Source organism: Hyaena hyaena, unplaced genomic scaffold (genome assembly GCF_003009895.1).
Source record: "Hyaena hyaena isolate Hyena2069 unplaced genomic scaffold, ASM300989v1 scaffold_88, whole genome shotgun sequence".
Lineage (NCBI taxonomy): Eukaryota > Metazoa > Chordata > Mammalia > Carnivora > Hyaenidae > Hyaena > Hyaena hyaena.
Genome location: NW_024080720.1, coordinates 3,516,831 through 3,535,735, shown reverse-complemented (window position 1 = coordinate 3,535,735; position 18,905 = coordinate 3,516,831). Strand labels below are relative to the sequence as shown.

The 18,905-nt window shown below is 51.2% G+C and overlaps 1 protein-coding gene across 1 annotated transcript in view; it reads right to left on the bottom strand.

The window, feature by feature from the left end:
* The window catches only part of HS3ST4 (heparan sulfate-glucosamine 3-sulfotransferase 4), a 401,491-nt gene extending 385,782 nt beyond the window's left edge, over window positions 1-15,709 (bottom strand). Inside the window, exon 1 of the mRNA XM_039234381.1 lies at window positions 14,973-15,709. Coding sequence (XP_039090312.1) covers window positions 14,973-15,709 — 737 coding nt within the window. The remainder of the gene's footprint in view (window positions 1-14,972) is intronic.
* Window positions 15,710-18,905: the final 3,196 nt, after the last annotated feature.

The following is an 18,905-nucleotide window of genomic DNA, read 5'->3' as shown; positions in this document are numbered from 1 at the left end:
TATATATATATATATATATTTATATATATATATTTATATATATATACCCAATTTATTTCCCCCTTCCAACCCCTTCTCTCCTCCTTGGGCACAGAGACACCCAATATGGTCCCCAGACTACTTTGCAGCTGGATGTGGCCCTGGAACAAAACTCTCACCACCAGAATGCAAGCGGAAGCTACGGTATCACTTCTGCCCCGTCTGCTCAAGAAGAAACACCTTCCTGGACTTCCTTCCTCTCTCTCACCGGCTGGGATGTGACTCTGATCGTGGGAAAGAGAAAACCCTGGAAGGCGGGGGGGGGGGGGCTCTCCATCAGAGGCACTTTGGCCATGGGACAATGGGCAAGTCTGGAGACATTTGTGGCTATTAAAATTGAGGGTGAGGGACTAACTACTGGCATCTTGGGGAGGGGAGGGCCCCGAGAGGTTGCTAAACACCATACACATGCCCAATACAGTCCCCACGGTGAAGTCGGTCCCAGTGCACAGTGTCACCAGCGCTGAGGTTGAAAATCCCTGCTCCAAAGCCCTGTTCTCAACCCCTGTGTATAATCATCACCCACGTGTATTCTCAAAATGCACATTCAGCGGTGCCTGGGTGGCTCAATTTGTTGAGCGTCTGACTTTAGCTCAGGTCATGATCTCACGGTTTGTGGGTTCGAGCCCCGTGTTGGGCTCTGTGCTGACAGCTAGCTCGGAGCCTGGAGCCTGCTTCGGATTCTGTGTCTCCCTCTCTCTCTGACCCTCCCCTGCTCACACTCACTCTCTCTCTCTCTCTCTCTCTCAGAAATAAATAAAAAACATTTTTAAAAATGCACATTCGGCTTCAGAAAGCTTGGGATGGGGTCTCAGAGTCTGCTTCTCTCAACCAGCTCCCCGGCCAACGGACAGAGGGATAGAGGGACAGGACAGACAGAACAGAAGTCGCATCTCCGGATGACCCCAGGAAGCACGGCTGTCCAGGCAGTCCACACTGCTGTGCAAACACATACAGCCTGTACATACACCTGAACCATCTGTTCGCAGCGCGCGCTTCCTCTGCAGGACCGGTCACCAGGCAGCACTGACTGCTACAAACGTTGAGTATCACCTTTCGTGATGCAGGAGAAAAACTATCGATGGTATTTAAGCCACCGCGTGTTGAGGTCTCTGCGTTCCAACACTTCTGTTTTTAACCCTAACTACTTCAGGGACCCTGTGGGTGCTTACATCTATGTGGCTGTTTGGCAGGAGACCTAACAGGCCCCAAAGCTTGGTGATGATATTCCAGAAAGGGAGAAAATGCGAGGAAAGAAAAGAAACAAGGTGGCCATCAGAGACGTCCGAGGAGAGGGTCCCACTGCTGTAACAAACGACCACAAAAGGCCAACTGGGTTAAGAGTTCTGGAAGTCAGGGGGTGCCCAGGTGGCTCAGTCGGCTCAGCATCCGACTTCGGCTCAGGTCATGATTTCATGGTTCATGGGTTCGAGCCCCGCCTGGGGCTCTGTGTTGACAGCTCAGAGCCTGGAGCCTGCTTCGGATTCTGTGTCTCCCTCTCTCTTTGCCCCTCCCCTCCTCTCAAAAATAAATAAACATTAAAAAAAAAAAAAAAAAAAAGAGTTCTGGAAGTCAGAAGTCAGAAGTGGGTCTCCCGGAGCTAACATCAAAGAATCAACAGGGCTCCTTGCTTCTCGAAGCTCTAAGGAAGAATCAATTTCCTCCCCTTTTCCCCTGCTTCTAGAAACTGTCTGAATTCCTCAGCTTAGGGCTCCTTCCTCTAGCTTCAAAGCCAGCAGCAGTGGGCTGGGAGCCTTGTCCCCCCCCCCCCCCCCCCCCCCCCCCCCCCCCCCCCCCCCCCCCCCCCCCCCCCCCCCCCCCCCCCCCCCCCCCCCCCCCCCCCCCCCCNCCCCCCCCCCCCCCCCCCCCCCCCCCCCCCCCCCCCCACCGTCCTCTCCCTCTGCCTCTCTGCTCCTCTTGAAAGGATCCTTGTGATCACACTGGCCCATCCGGAGAACCCGATGATCCCCACATCAGGGCTAGCTGTGAGCAAGGACAACTCCACCTGCAGCGTGGGTCCCCTCAGCCACGCAATCTAGCATATTCACACGTTCCGGAAATTAGGAAGAGGACTTATCCCACCTTTCCGGTGGTCAGAAAGCAGTTGCCTCCGGCAGCCAGAGGGTGGGAGGGTGACACAGCCTGGGAAAGGCAGACAGGGTGCACCGGAAGAGGGAATCTTCTGGGTGTTTCCAAAGGTCACCAACTGTGGAGCCATCTTAACAAGCAAATGTGCCCTAAATACAGGTTTTTACGGTTTCTCGGTATACAAAGGGGATGGTCAGGAAAGTAATGCAGAGCGATGGTCCCCAGGAATTCCTGGGATTTTTTTTTTCCTAATGTTTATTTATTTCTGTGAGAGAGAGAGAGAGAGAATGAGCATGAGCAGGGGAGGGGCAGAGAGACGGAGACACAGAATCTGAAGCAGGCTCCAGGTTCTGAGCTGTCAGCACAGAGCCCGATGTGGGACTCGAACCCACAGACCATGAGATCATTTTCTGAGCCGAAGTAGGATGCTCAACTGACTGAGCCACCCAGGCACCCTCCTGGGATGTCCATGCCGTCCGCCCTAGCCAGTGTTTGGTATATCCATGCCACACAACCGTTTCTGTAAATTAAACTTAGTCTAAGTTTATGAGAAGAGTGTCCTGTATTTCAGGGGCTCCCTGGAGTGCAACATTGCAGAAAAACAATTACCCGGGGGGATTCATGAAAACATGCACAGAGTAGTAACAGCTAGCGTTTCGTATAGTCCACGCAGATCAGATCCCCGTACATCATCACTGTTCTCTCCTTGCCAAATCACCGTGGCGTTCTTAGAGGCTGTGATTCCCATTTTAGAGATGGGAAAACAAAGGCTCAGAGGTGAACTAGGTGTCCACGCACATAAAGCAGGGCAGACACAGCCTCAAGTCCCAGACTTCTGACTGCAGATTCAGCTTTTGTTTTCAAAACCTCACACGGCTTCAAAGAGTCAGAGCCTCCTAGGGCAGGGGCACTCAGGTCGCCTGCCTCCAATTTCCTCAGTCCAGGAACACCCAGACTTCTAAAGCCTGGTGGCGCCTTAACCCAGAGGCAAATGGGAGGGTGTACCTACCTTCAGGGAGTAGCACATCCAACACAGGGCCTCTGCGTAACTGATTACGAAGAAGCAAACTACGTGGTTCTGACCATGCATTTGGAGAAACATCACCTGAATCATTCCTGGCACCTACCGGTCCATCAGACATAATCCAAACTCTTCTAAAACATGTCGGTGACACTTCCAAAGGCCAGAGACCAAAAGCCACGTGTGACAGTGAACAGACACCTGCCTGTGTGACCGTGACACTGTCCCTGGCCCTTCCGAAAGTTGGACTCTCCTTCTGTGTCGCCGGGGGGGGGGGGGGGGGTCAGAAAGCACCTGCTTGGTGAGACTGCTGTGAGGCACAGAGGAGGGAATGTTGTGTGCTGTAGGGAACTTCTGGGGAGACGGTCTAGCCCACACAGCTGGGTTGAGTGGGCTTCTTTCTTGCACCCAAAAATAGGCTTGCAAAAATAGTATTGTGAAAGAGCCTAGAACAATTCTTAGCCAGAGTTCCCAAGACATGTGTGATTTCTTTTCAGAAGCCTAAAGTTTCGCAAGAAAAAACTCAGCGCACGGAAGGCGCTCCTTTTATTCATTAGTTCATTGATTCAAAATCATGGCTTAGTCAGCAATCACTATAGAGCGCCTACTGTGTGCCACACGTTGATCTGGAGGAAACAAAGGACAGGACCCCTGGGCCTTTGTAGTTTGCCTTCCAGCAAGAGGGAAATGCGTAATTCGGGTGATTTGGGAGAGTAATTAATGCCGCGAAGAAAATAAAGCAGCGGACAAGCTCAGACATAGAAACAGGTTTTTTAAAAAACTAGATAGTTAGGAAATGCCTTTTTGAGGAGGCGGAATCTAAGCCACCATCTTAAGGATGAGCAGACACAGGTAGTTTAAAGTCTGGGGGCAGAGGATTCCAGAAGGAGGAAACAGGAAAAAAAATCCCTTAAGGGGCACCCGGGTGGCTCAGTCCGTTAAGAGTCCAGCTCTTGGTGTCAGCTCAGGTCATGATCTCACAGTTGATGAGTTCGAGCCCCATGTTGGGCTTCCAGCTGACAGTGTGGAGCCTGCTTGGGATTCTCTCTCTCTCTCTCTCTCTCTCTGCCCCTTCCCTGCTAGTGTATGCTCTCTCTCTCTCTCAAAATAAATAAATAAAACTTAAAAAAAAAAAAAGTCTCTCAAGAATGAATGAGCAAGGGCCCAGGACGGAAGGACCTCTTTCTAGCAGAGAAAGGTGTGCAATTAGGATTCACTCCCATCCGGCTGGAAAGACATCCCTTCCAGGGGAAAAGAGCTTTGGGACAAGTAAAAGGAGATGCTCTCTGTTTGGGGCTAAAGCCTTGGGTCTGAAGCTCAACTCCACATCCTGGGCCAGGCATTTGGCCTCTTTGTGCTTTAGATCACTCACCTGGAAAACACAGGTAATGCCAGGACCCTGTTCCCAAGATTCCACGTGAATCAAGCCAGTGCTTGGGGCAGAGCGTGCATGACCACGACACCACTGTCACCTTCCACCCAAATCCTCACCTCCCTCTTCCACTGAAAATAATCGTTACTAATCCCTGATCCTGTGTTTTGCTTCATGGATCTACATTTACTAACTCACACTAATCCGAATGTTAACCCACGCCTTGGCGCGGTCCAACCATCCTTGAATCTGGGGTTTAAAGCAGCCCCTCCCCAGCAAGGAATTGTTACTCCGCTTATAAGACCATCCTCTTTTGGTCTTATAAAATGTGGGAAGTAAGGGAAACCTAAATACAAAATACAGCATTTGGGCCATGTTCATAGAAACAATACTTTCAGATGACTTCCAAACAGATTTTCAAACACGCTTCACCTCGATCTGGTTGGTCTATCAACATCGCTCTTACAACCATCCCCTACAGCAAAGACCATCTCTGGGATTCCATTAAGAAAGAAGAGGGGGAGGGGAGAGAGTAGGAGGGGGTAGGGGAGGGGCGATGGAGGCAGGAGAGAATGGAGGAAAACAGACACGTCATCCTAGAGAAAGAAGTCCTCTCTTCTCTGACACCCCCTTGGTAAAGTATTAAAATTTTGTTTGTACAAGTCCCTTGCAATTTTTGCTAAATTTATTCCTAGTTACTTCTTCTCTTTGGTCGCTTCTATAAATAGAGTATTTTCTCTCATTACATTTTCAAAATGGTTGGCGTAGCACATAGGAAAACTATAGATTTTGCATAGTAATTTTCTTCCCAATCCCCTTAATGAATCCCATTATTGTTCCTAATAGATTCATGGGTGGATTCTTAGGTTTTCCATTAAAAGATGAAACTGCTGGCCAAGTGGTAATAATTCTACCTCCCTCTTTCTCGTTCTGTTTCCCATCCAAGTGCACTATCTTATCAAATTCCTGAACACAGGTAAATAATAGTAAATAATGGGCACTGTGGCCTTGTTCAGAATTTAATGGGAATGTTTTTGGCGTTCCACCATTAAAGATGACCTTTGCGGACCATCCTATTTTACTAGCCGGTGTCCCAAACATCAAGGATAAATATTTAATATTATCAGCTGTATTTCTGGCAGCCATAAGGCGAATCACAGAGTCTTTCTCATTTGCTCATGATCAGAGTAGATCACATCGTTCGATTGCCTAAGACCAAACCATCCTTCTATCCATGGAATAAATCCAACTTGGCTGGACCTTTTCTTACCTTGGAATATAATCATTCAGTTGTCCATTTTGCTGTTCTAGAAGCTCTTTCAGATCACTGGCCATGACTGATTCATGTTTGACCTCAGCACGTGGCTGACAATCAGCACATGTTAAAATAGTGAACGAATGAATAAAATAAGAAGAGCACTGGACCTCCCCAGACTAACCCTATGTACCTCTTTCTTTTTTATTTTTTAATTTTTTTTATGTTTTTATTTTATTTTATTGAGAGAGAGTGAGACAGAGTGTGGAAGAGTGAGACAGAGTGCGAGCGGGGAAGGGAAGAGAGAGAGGGAGACACAGAATCTGAAGCAGGCTCCAGGCTCTGAGCTGTCAGCACAGAGCCCCACATGGGGCTCAAACTCATGGACTGTGAGATCATGACCTGAGCCGAAATCAGACGCTTAACCAACTGAGTGACCCAGGTGCCCCTATTTAAAATGTTTAAAGCTTATTTATTTATTTTGAAAGAGAGAGAGCCGGGGAGGGGCAGAAAGAGACAGAGGGAGAGCCTGACACGGGTCTCATACTCACAAACCGTGAGATCATGACCTGAGGTGAAATCAAGAGTTGGATGCTTAACTGACTGAGCCACCCAGGTGCCCCTGTACCTCTTTCTAAGTTAAAATACTCAGACAGACCGTGCATCTGTCCCAGACTGTATTCTTCGTATGTTTAACAAGCATGTGGTTGAACTGGCCCCACTTCCAGCAACAGAGCGCTTAATGCCTGGTCCTGATGGGTGACTACGCTCCAGGGCTTCTGCGGTTTAACCAATGGACTAGCTCTGCCTCCCCGCTCCCACCACCGCCCCAACCTGAAAAAGCGGCCACACCACCCTGGACTGATTTGAGTCCTGCGCCATGACCGCCTCAGGAGTGGGCTCATGACCCGACCCGGGCCAAAGGCCACTCCCGCATTTCTTACGGAAGCTGCTAAGAACCAGGACTCCAAAAGAATCGATAAGCATAAAATACGTTTGTCTGGGGTTGCTGCTTATCTACGTGCCGAAAATGTGGTGATCTGGCCCATCTGACAATGAAGCAAGGTAGAGAAAACCATGGCAAAGGATGGAATGAGATGGGGGGCACACTGGTGGCCAAGTCCGTTAGGAGTGTGACTTCTGCTCAGGTCATGATCTCACGCTTCAGGAGTTCAAGCCCCACATAGGGCTCTGTGCTGAGAGCCCACCTTGGATCCTCTGTCTCCCTTTCTTTCTGTCCTTCCCCAGCTCGCTTTCTCTCTCTCTCTCTCTGTAAAAAATAAATACACATTAAAAAAAAAAAAAAGAAAGAAAATGAAAAAGAATGGAGGGCCGACTGGGTGGCTCAGTCAGATGAGCATCTGACTTCATACCTCTTTGTGATCTCACACTTCATGGGTTGGAGCCCCACATCAGGCTCTGTGCTGACAGCTTGGAGCCTGGAGCCTGCATAGGACTGTGTCTCCCTCCCTTTCTGCCCCTCCCCCACTCACACTCTGTCTCTCTGTCTGTCTCTCTCTCAGAAAATGAATAAACAATTTAAAAAAATTTTTTTTAATTTAAAAACAAAAGAATGGAAAGAGTCAGAGACCCAAGGGGGCGCCTGGGTGGCTTAGTCGGTTAAGCGTCCGACTTTCGCTTAGGTCATGATCTCGCGGTTCGTGGGTTCGAGCCCTGCGTCGGGCTCTGTGCTGACTGCCAGCTCAGAGCCTGGAGCCTGTTTCAGGGTCTGTGATTCCCTCTCTCTCTGACCCTCCCCTGCTCACGCTGTCTCTCTCTCTCTCCTAGAAATAAATAAAAACATTTAAAAAAATTAAAAAAAAAAAAAAAAGAGTCAGAGATCCAGGGATAATTTGAGCTCCTGGATCCAGCTTCTCCTGAAGTCATTTCCCCCTGGACTTCCTAATTACATAAGCCAATAAATTTCCTTTTCTGTAGTTTAAGTTCAATTTCTATCTCTTGCAACCAAAAAAATATTGTCTAATTCATACGTTGCTTGGTTTCCCCATGAATATGCTTTGTACATTCTTAAATAAAGGTTGAAAAAAATTTCTAAAGGGAGGCAATCCTAACTGGTGGGTATTAAAACAAAAAAAAATTCAACCGCCTGCTTTTAATTAATGGCAAGATGGGCTGAAAGGCTCCCTTAGTGAATTATAATTTCAGACTGAAATTCCCCAGACAGTTATGAGGAGCTTGTTAAACCGCAGAAACCAATGGAATCAAGAGATTACTTTAACAGGGCGGTGGTTCAATCAGCTCCAGAGATATCATCCATTATGCAAAACCAAAACCTTTAAACCTCCCCAGCCATCTCGCATTCACCTAAAATCTGGAAGCCTCTCTCCTGACTCAGTTTAAAAGTCCTGGTGTGATCTACAAAAATAACAATAAAAATAAATAAGTCATGGCATGACACCTGGAAACCACCAGCGAAAGGAACCAATTCTCAAGCCAGGGAGTTTGGCGGGGTCTTCTAGAACAGTCCTGCATTCTCTACTGCTTTCAGTTCTGCAGAAAAACTGAAGGCAAGCATGCCCTTGGCATTCTAAATGCCTCTGTAGCTATCCCGGCCAAGCAGTATCAATTCTTACTGTAGCTTCAAGAAAATGTCAGCGCAAGCCCAGAGTGCCGGCCCATTTCCTTACCCCAGCCCCTTGGTGAAGAATTCTGGTGGTGGATATTTCGTGAAATCAGACTCTTCTCCTTCAGCTCAAGTTACAATAGACCAAATTCTGGAATCCGGTTTTGATTATTCTCTAGAGAACTACTTGAGAGCTGCTTCAGGGTTTGAAATCCCTCATTCAGACATAATCTTGAAATAAAAGGCTATATTCAAATGAAAAATGCATTACAGCTTTCTCTTTAGGACTTTTAGTACTGATGGGTCAGAAAAAAATAAGAAAAGAAACGCAGGAAAAGGAAGAAAGGCACAGGGGAGGGGGAGAGGGAGAGAGAAAGAGAGAAAGCGAGAGAGAAAGAAGGGGAGAACGAAATTTCCTACATCACCAACTCTTTATTTTATCGTCGCATAACCCCTTGGAAGTAAGTAATATTGTGCCCATTCTACAGATGAAGAAATTGAGGCTTGGTGATCACACGAGGAAGTCACGGTGGCTTCTGGCTCAGAGAGGACATAAAAACACGCTTCGAAAAATGCTGCTTCTACCCTAATCCCTCCCTCCAAAAACCCTAACACCGAAATCTATTCTCGGACCAAAGTATTTCAGAGAATGGACCCAAGGGAGACAATACAGTCTCATCTAAGAAACAGAAAAATTTTTTGAAAGAAAGGAACAAAGTAACCTGAGGTCCAACAGAAACTAGTAACGTGGCAGAGCAAAAGCTAGAACCCAATTTTTCCATCTCTCAGGTCTTCCTGAATCCACCTGACCCGAATCTATTTTACAGGTGCAATTTACCTCTACGGATCACATACCAGCACTCCTGATTAATGAGTGAACAACTGAAAACTTTTCCCGCCTTCGAGAAAATGTTCACTGGAAACAAAAGGGAAATGTATTGGTGAACTCCCTTTGTCTGCCTCAATGTTCCTGTTCTTTCCAGTTCCTTTTGTTATTGCTGCAATATATCTGGGAGGTTTTTCCCTCCTGCTGTTGCAAAATCCGTTGGGGGGGGGGGGCGGGGAATCTACACTAAAATAGTACAAGTAAGCCACAATGCTGGCAACGGCCTAGGGTATGGGTATGCCAGTTACTTTCTGAAACGAGTCTAAACCAGAGGTCACAAACTGGTAGCCAGCTGGCTGCATCCAGCCCACAGACGGGTTTTGTTTGTCCCACAATGCTGGCCCACACAACGCTTTTAAGAAATTTTAATCTGTTTGCCAATGCTAAAAACCAAGAGCTTTCACATCCAAGCCCTGGATTTCCAATTGCTCTTGCCAAGTGGAGGATGTGGTAATGTTTGCACGTGGAAGGGGGTAGCTGGATCGGAGAGCAGTGGCTGTGACCTGTAGAAAGGGCATATGCCCCAAGCTTCCCCCCCACCTGGTCTATTTCATCGGGTATCTGAGTTGGTGACCGGCGGTTTAAAAAGTCAAGCAGATGTAGATTGCAAAGCCAACCAATCGTTATTAAGCTTTTCCCAAAAACATCCCCAATAAGAGACTCTTCTGTCAATAGTAAGACAGCTGTGATCAAAGGTAAAACATACGAGTCCAAAATGATTTGAGAAATTAAAAAAAAAAAAAAAAAAACAATAATTGGGTCCATTTGGATTTCTGCTCTAGGACAATCACTTTTTTTTTCAGAAAACACATTTACCTTTACTACTTCATTCATTCCTCCCAACAACCCTGCAAGGAAGGAATTATTCCCAGATAAACAAACTGAGTGATGTCAAATCAGTCCTCTATCCAAAATTACCCAACCAGTAGGTTGTAAAACCACATTTTGAACCCAGTTTTGTCCAGCTGCAAACACTGTGCTTTGGGAATAAGGAAAGAACACTGTGTAAAGCCACAAGGCTTGACTCCACCTCAGGGCCTTTGCACCTGCTGTCCCCACTTACCGGAAACCTCTCTACCCAGATCTTTACATGGCAGGATCTTAACTCTCTCTTCATTTGCATCACCCTCACAGAGAAGTGTTCCCCCCATCGTATGATTTAAAATAACACAGGTGTGCACACACCAATTTCCCTCTAGACCTCTACTACACAAAGGGAGGTCCAGAGATCAGCGGCATCAATGGCAACTGGCAAGTTAGAAGTGCAGGTTCTCGGGCCCCTCCTCACACCCGCTGAATCAAAACCGTGCATGCCAACAGCATCCCAGGGGACCCGTGCACACTTAAAGCTTCAAAAGCGCTGCTCTAATAGGAGCCCTGCCCAGTGGAAATGATAGCGTGAGTCACGAGAGTAATTCTGAATTCTCGAGTAGCCACATTCAAAATGCGAAAAGAAAGGCTGCTTGCCGTCTCTCCTCCCCACCACCAAACAATGTTGGTGTCACGAGCACCGAGTGCTTCTTCACCTCTTTACCTCCTGTGCTTACAACGATACCAGGTACGTGCTGAATATAATTACACATCTGTTGAACGTATGAAGGGAGGAAGGGAAACACCTTGCTGGTATTTTACATGGGGCGCTGGGATTCAAGGAAGAAAGGAGCGTCCGGTTGTTGGAGAGATGTGGCAGCTCCACCGCGGACCAGCTGAGCAACCTGGGGCAAGTGATTGGTCTGGGAGCCACCTGTAAGCTCGCAGCCCTCACGGTCACACTCAACTGTGACAGAGCGTGTACAAAGCGCCAGCCGCCATAAGTAGCAGGCATTTCGTCATGGTGTCCCCCCCATTCTCTCTCCGGATGCCATGTTAAAACAGTGCTGTGGTGACCACTTTCCTCTGGGTAGCACGAGCCTGGCCATGACAGCCGTCTTCCTGAGTCATTTTCCCCTAGCCCGGGGGCTGACAGTATTAACTGTCGGCAGCGAAGACAACTTGAAACCAAGGGGGGGTCACTTCCCATGGCCCTGGAGCTGAGCAGTTTCCAAAGCAAAGCAATCACGGTCACTGTGAATCACAAGGGAGGCAGCACCTCAAGGCAGCCCTGTCACTTTGAGGAGTTCTGCCGTGGCCGGCCGGACGGCCACCAGGTCCCGCCTCTTTGAGGAGTAGAAGGTCTGAGCCCAGACAGCTCGGATCAGCCCATTCTGAAAGGTGCATTGTGGCTCTGCCTTTCTTACGTTATTGGTTTGGAGGGGTGGGTCGTGGAGGGTTGAGTCTACCCCCACGTATTAATCACTGGCCTGTGTCAATCCACCAAGTGAGGCGTGCTTCTCCCCGGCTTTATAACACCCCCATCCTAATCCATTAGTCTATCTTTCCCGGAAATCGGATGCACATGCCCTAATCTCAAAAGTGTTTTTAAATCACATTAGATTGGGGCGCCTGGGTGGCTTAGTCAGTTAAGCGTCCGACTTTCGCTTGGGTCATGATCTCGCAGTTCGTGGGTTCGAGCCCCGCGTCGGGCTCTGTGCTGACTGTCGGCTCAGAGCCTGGAGCCTGTTTCTGAGTCTGTCACTCCCTCTCTCTCTGACCCTCCCCTGCTCACGCTGTCTCTCTCTCTCTCCTAGAAATAAATAAATTAAAAAAAAACAAAAAATAAATAAATAAATAAATAAATCACATTAGATCAACAGCGATGGGAGAAAGCAAAACCCGGATTTAGACATGACTGGTGTGACACCGAGGAAATAAAACTCGCAGGGCTGCGTAGCCCAGGATAGGAGGGAAGCCCAAACCAGTGCCACCCAGAGCTGCCCCCAAAGTCTTCTCCCTCTGGCTGAGAACACAAACACCAGCAACACGCGCAGAATCAGCAGGCGACTGGGAAGCGCGCTGCAAAGAAAAAGGGAAAGAAAACAAGTTGGGGGAGAATCAAAACCTCCGGTTAGTCTCCGGCCCTCGCGTCTGGCAGGCGGCGGGAGCCGGTGCACGGACCACGCCGCGGGTGGGGAGCAAGCGTGACCATTCAGGTACAGACGCCACCACTTAAAAGATGCAACTGTCCGACTCTTGGTTTCCGCTCAGGTCATGATCTCGAGGTTTCTAGTGTTCGAGCCCCATATCAGGCTCTGTGCTGGCAGCAAGGAGCCCACTTGGGATCCTCTCTCTCCCTCCCCGCCTCGGGCTGTCTCGGTCTTTCTCAAAATAAATAAATAAACTTAAAAGGAAAACAAGGTGCATTTGGACCAGGGACACAAGAGGGAGGGTTTCTCTTACTGCTGTGAACTGATGCCACTGTTTCCTCCCCTACAATATAAGGAGGATGTCTTCATCTTCCTCCAAGGGAGAGAGAGGAGGCTGAAGAGAGAGCCTATAAAAATCCCACAAATAAGACTCAAAGCGCTGCTGTCCCCAGAAAGGCTGGAGAGGAATCCAAGCAGCCCTAGCACACTCTCAGGGGGCCGAAGGGGTTTCTAGAAGACTTCCCAGCAGCCAGGTCGGAGTGGCTAATGATACCCTGTGCATTACGGAGATGCTTCTCCGGCACTTGACATCAGCACCACTAAGCACTATAAGGACCTGCCATGGGGGACATACTGGGGTAGAGGATGGGGGACACATAGAGAAATTGCAGGCTCCTCCCTAGGGGGGATCAAGGGAAAGTGCCCACATGTCTTCAGTAGAACAGTTCTGCGGATGGGTACCAAATATTCACGCTCAGCCCCAAATACCACACCAGTGATGGCTGGGAGTACCACACGCCGGGATGGCTCCTTCCACAGCCACAGCATACCAGTGTCTACGCCTTCCTCTCCCCAGCCACGGTACGAAAGAACATTAAGAAAATCCGGCACCTCCTATCCTCTCATTGAGAAAATCCTGCAGCCCCGGGACCTCCCGACACGCATTCCACCCTGCAATCCTTCATCAAACTCTAAGTCATCTGAATAAAACACTCCCTTTTCTATTTACAGCTGCTGCAAAGCAACCCAAACACATGCTGGAAAAGATGTGATCTTTATGCCTCTCTCTCTCCCAAAAGGGCACTTGACACTTCTCCTGAGATACGCAGCTTTAAAATTAGAATTGGAAAAAGCCACCCTTTCCCTCGTTGGGCCGAAGCTACCCCAGGCAGACACCAGAATATACCCACAACCAAACGCAGCCCTCCCAGACCTCATACCCCTTTCTCTATTTTGCTGTTTTGCACTAGTCATTCTAACACCTTTTTAATTATAATGGCAAACTAGAAGCCATGGCTCGTGATGTTATAAATACTGATTTTCCAGTTAAATTAGGCATTTGCTGTTTTATGTTTTGATAGGAAGGGGCTGTTTGAAGCCTCCTAAAATATTGCAATTAGTTCTCGCTGTTGAAACAGACAAGACATTAACAGACACATTTGCTGTTTCAGTTTAATGTGCTGGAATGTTTATGCCTAAGTGTACTTTTCTCAAGCTTTGAAAGCATAAGGCATATTTTTTTAAAGTGGAAGAAATCAATCACAATATACCCATTTATTATCTTCTTTTTTTAAGTTAAGCTATTTCTAAAACTTTCCCAGGCTGTAATTTAAACTTGGGAAGCACAACTCTTCAACAGGAAGGCGACTTGTCAGGAAGCAATCCTTGTTATTTTACCTATTGGCTCTGTTAAGATGATAACATCACTTTAGCTGACAAAGCCGGTGTTTCTGTTTGACAATTGCAATTAATTACTGAGATGCAGCCGAGATGGGGCCAGCCATCCAGATCCGTTTTCCAGAGAGATATAAAACGGGAGGAAAGAAGGAAGGGGGGGGGGGGAAGCAAAGGAGGTTTTGCATTTGAGCATCTACACCAGTGTTGTGTTAAATGCTATAGCTGGCAAGAAAGCCAGATTCTTAATTTATGTTACGTGCACCTAACTTTCTACTCCTCTCTTCTCCCTTTTCCTCACCACTGGCAGAGGGTGGAAAAGGGGAGAGGTAAACATTTCACAAGGGAGAAGCTCCAGTCTGTTGTGAAGGAGGTGCGGGTTGGAAAGGGCGCGGGTGCAGGGCATGAACACTCTCAGGGCACCAACTGTCATGTAGACAGACTGGTGCTCCCAATGCAAAGGCAACCCGGTGTTCATTCAGCCAAGGGTGGATAGAAAGTTCTGGAGATGTGGGCATCCTCAGTCTTTACTAGAAAGCCAAAACTTGCCAAGATCATCTTTCTCAACCGTTCCCGGTTCATTTTGCTCTAACCTGAAAATACTAAAGTTGGATTCCAGCCACGCAAATGCGTTTCAGGGCGATTCGCAGGGATTCCCGGGGATCTCAAAGCCCCTGGATCAATCTAGGTACCCTGCTCCATTCCCCGGTCGTCCCCAACACAGAGGCGCAGAGCCCCCGCCAGAGCCGGGGCTGGGAAACACCCCGCGGGCACGAAGGCTGGGGATTCCCGGGCTTGGAGCGAGGCAGATTCAGAAGGCACCTCCCCGGACCAGGAGCCGAGGCAGGCAGGGCAAGGCGACGCCTCCACCCCTCGCCCTGAAATAAAGTGATCCCTGGCCAGCGTCCAGCCCTCTCCGCCGCTCCCCCACTCCCTGCCCGGAGCAGCCCCGCCTGGGGTGCAGAGCCCCGGTTGTGGCTAAGGGCGCCCGGGACGGCGGTGCCTGGGTGGCGAAGGGCCCGGCAAGCGGCAGCTCGCCCTCCGGGTCTCGCGGTGCGTCCGTCCCCTCCCGCCGAGCCCGAGGTCCTACCTGTACCACTCCAGACCCTTGTCGTAGTTCCTGTCGAAGAAGTGCGGCTCTACGCCCACCGCCCGCACGTCCGGGTGTACTCGGATGGCCTCCAGCAGCGCGCGGGTCCCTCCTTTCTTGACCCCGATGATGAGCGCCTGTGGCAGCTTCTTCTCCCCATAGTCGGGGGTGCTGGCGGCGCCGCCCCTCTCGCTGCTCGCGTTGGCCGCCCTCCGGCCTGCGAGCTCCTCGTCGGTGGTGCTGGACTCCTGCGCTTCCCTCTCCAGCAGCGCGCTCTGCGCCGTGATCATCTCGCCGGGGGCCAGCGGGGTCCGGAGCCAGGCGTCCCGGGCGCCCCCGCCGCCGCCGCTCGCCAGCCCCCAGCCGTCCGCCCCGGGGGCGGCGGGCTGCTCGGGGGGCTCGGGCGGCTCCCCGCGGCTCGCGTTGTCCGGCGGCGGCGGCGCGGGCGGCTGCGAGGGGGCGCCGAGGCGCACGGGGGGAGGCGGCAGCGAGGGCGGCGGCGGGCTCGGCGGGGGCTCGGCGGCGGCGCCCGGCGGCTCCTGCAGCGCCAGGGGGAACTGCAGGGAGCCCGAGCCGCCCAGGAGGCTGTAGCACAGGTAGGTGACGGACAGGGACAAGGTGCACATAAAAAGCAGCTTGCGCGCCGGCGGGCCCTTAGCAGAGGCGCCGGGCGGCGGCGGCGCGGCGAGAGGTGGAGGCGGAGGCGGAGGCGGAGGAGGTGCGGGCCACGGGGCCATCGCGGCTCCCGGCTCGCGGCGGCGGCGGCGGCGGCCCCCGGCGCTGCCCGGACATGGTTTCAGCCGCCGCCCCCGCCGCCGCCGCCGCTGCCCAGCCGCCCCGGCTGCATGAAGCGACGCCGCTGCGCCCCCGGCCCTGGCCGCTGTCCCGCTGCGCCGGGAAGGAGCCCGGCCGCATGGCCCCCCGCCCCACTCTTCCCGCGGAGTCCGGGCGGCCCCCCCACCACCCCCCTCAGCCTCTGGCAAGGGGACCGAGGGGGGCGCGCGGACCCGCCGGCTGCACCTGCTCCGTCTGCGGCGCCCCCGCTCCCCCGGCTCCGCCGCGGCTCCTGCCTCAGCCTCTGCCGCCGCCGCCGCGCGCTGTTGCAGCCCCGAGTTCCTTCCCCGCTGCTAACTTTCTGCCGGGAGAGCGGAGAGGCGCGGAGGGGAGGAGGAGGAGGGGGCCGGGCGCGCGCCCCGCGCCGCCGAGGGAGGGGAGTGCGCCTCGCGCGCGCCTGCGGAGGGGGGCGCGGAAGCGGAGGCGTGCGTTAGGGCTGGGGCGCCGGGGAGCGGAGATCGCGCCCCCCCCCACTCGACACACGCGCTGGAGGCGTGCCCCGCCCAGCCCCGCGTGCTTCCCCTCCCCGGGGACCCTGGGACGCGGCGCGCTCCGTCTCTCTCCAGATACTTTTAGGGACACGGAGACCGGCGCCAGCCGCCGCTGCCGCGCACAGGGGAGCTGGGGGCCCGAGGACGCAGAGCCCTGGCTTCCCCTTTTCCCCTGGGACTCCAGGCCAACTCGGCTGTCCCTGAGCCGCCCTTCTCTCCCCCCCTCACCCCCCGGGTATCCATCTGCCGGGGGTCCGGCAGGGATTGCTTCTCTGTTTTCGCATACAAACTTCCATCATTCCAGCCTCCCCATCTTATCTTGGAGCTCCTGATGGGTGGAGTTTTGACACAGATCCCCAGGCTTCCCAGCCCCAGAGCTTTCGCCTCTGTCCGGCCACTGGGTGACGGTGCTCTCTGCCCCCAAAGATGAGGCCGTCCCCTCCCCGACACCCTTAACGACTCGTACACCTGCGCCCCATGGGGGGGGGGCGGGCATTACCTCATTACCGCTAAAGGAGTTCAGATTTCCCTGGACTGGAATAGACTGAGCCCAGCATCGCTCTGAACACCTAATAAGCAGAGACAAGTTGCGTTGCAGGGTGTCCGTGCCTCGACTCATTGAATTTTTTTTTAAGTAATATATTCTTGGTAGAGAGATTTCCATCCCTCGCCTCCCTCTCCTGGGGGGAATGGTAAACATCAGAAGGCTCTGGAAGATTCAAAACTAGACACTGCTCCCCGTTGCCTTTTGCTCAGGGAGGTGGGAGGAAGAGGCAGAGAGCGATCAACTGAAGGAGGCACTCTAGCGAACTCTGCTTCCTGGGGACGGGGGGACCGGTGCCGCACACCCCTGGGGCCGGTCTCTCCCAGGTGTGGGCTCCAGTGAGTCCAGTTTACCCTGCTAGACACAGCTGGGTGCCTGGTGGGTCTCCTCTGCCGGGGCGGGATGATGCACTTGGCATCCCCGGTTCTGTTTGATCACATAATAGGAACCACAGTTGAAAGAAAATGTAGATAATGTCTAAATATTAACTAGATACCTAGTGCCAAACAGGGGGAAAAAAATGTTAATCAAATAAGATGAAGAACACGGACTTTTCCCTGAGTGAACAAAAGCTCACTGCTGCTCTCAGCTGGACAGGAGTTTCCTTCACTGCTGCTTTAGTTCAGATAAAGATTATTCCTTTATAATATATTTTTTATGGTGCACTGGAGACCTCTGAAATGCAGAGTCTGGTGTCTTGTAAATCATTCCCTGTAACTAGGGACGCTTTTTCAAACACCATACGACTGCATTACTGTAATGTTAATGGAAGGGAGCCGAAGGGAGCCAGAGAAACACTCGCTTTGCCCAACCCTCTTTCCACTCCAATCCCAGGGCTGGGTGGTCAGCCAGGACCCCCCCCCCACCTCACCCCCAGTTGCAGGGAATATTGCCACTGCCCTGGCCGGCGTCTCTTGTCTCTTTCAAGGCCCGGGTACTGAGATGCCCAGCCTGGGGCCCAGGGCTCTCACTCTCTCGGTGCCTAGAGCCCAAATGCCTCCTTGCACTACCTCAAACCATCCACGTGGACCTGCTCTGTAGCTTTACTACACATGTGCTGTCCAATTTGGAAAGGTTCTGATCAAATGGTTTTAAAATTCAACCCCACCTCGAGGTGACCAACTGAGAGCGGAATGTGGCCAGCACAGTGCTATTGAGAAATTTAAACTGGTTGCAATATTTTTTTTAATTTTAAATTTTATTTATTTTGAGAGAGACAGAGACAGCGTGTACAGGGGAAGGGGCAGAGAGAGAGGGAGAGAGAGAATCCCAAACAGGCTCGAAGCTGTGTGCGCAGAGCCTGATGTGGAGCTTGAATTCACCAAACTGTGAGATCATGACCTGAGCCGAAATCAAGAGTTGGTGGCTTAACCAACTGAGCCACCCAGGTGCCCCTGGTTGCAAAATTTTTAAATTGAGGACTTGCCCCACCCCCAAAATTCTGGGTTTGAGGTTTCTGTTGAAATAGCAGACCCAGCAACTTTGGGCCCCTCGGCCAAAGCGGAAAAGCCCACTTTATGGAAAATGTGGGCCCTATTCTTCACGGAGCCCACCCAGATCCTTCCCACACCTTTCTGTTACTTGCCTGGGCACTGCCAACGAGGAAACCTCCCAGCATCTCTTCTGCCTCTTGTCCCCAAGCAGTCACACTTGAATAAGAGACTCTTAACAGAATAAAGGGCATTGGTGAAATGTATCAGTATCAGTAACTGATAGGGAAGAGGTGATTTCGGGGGAAGGAGCTCTGTAGACTTCTTGTTTCGGCAGTTGCCTATTTTTTTTTTTCCTGCTTCTGATCCAGGCTTTTTCTGGGAGCAAGTTTCTGAGAAACCTGTAATGAAAAGTAGGAGCCACCTACATAGAGAGAACTCAGGCTTCATTCAGCAATTCTTGATGGGTCTAGAGACTCGATAGAATTTTTTTTTCTGTTTCCACTGCCAACACCCTTGCTCATTCAGGCTATTCAGAGTTTTTACAACATTCCTCTAGCTGGTCTCCAGGTCGCCAGGGTGCCTCATTTCCAATCATTTCCAGACATCAATAGCAGATCAATAATCGATCACA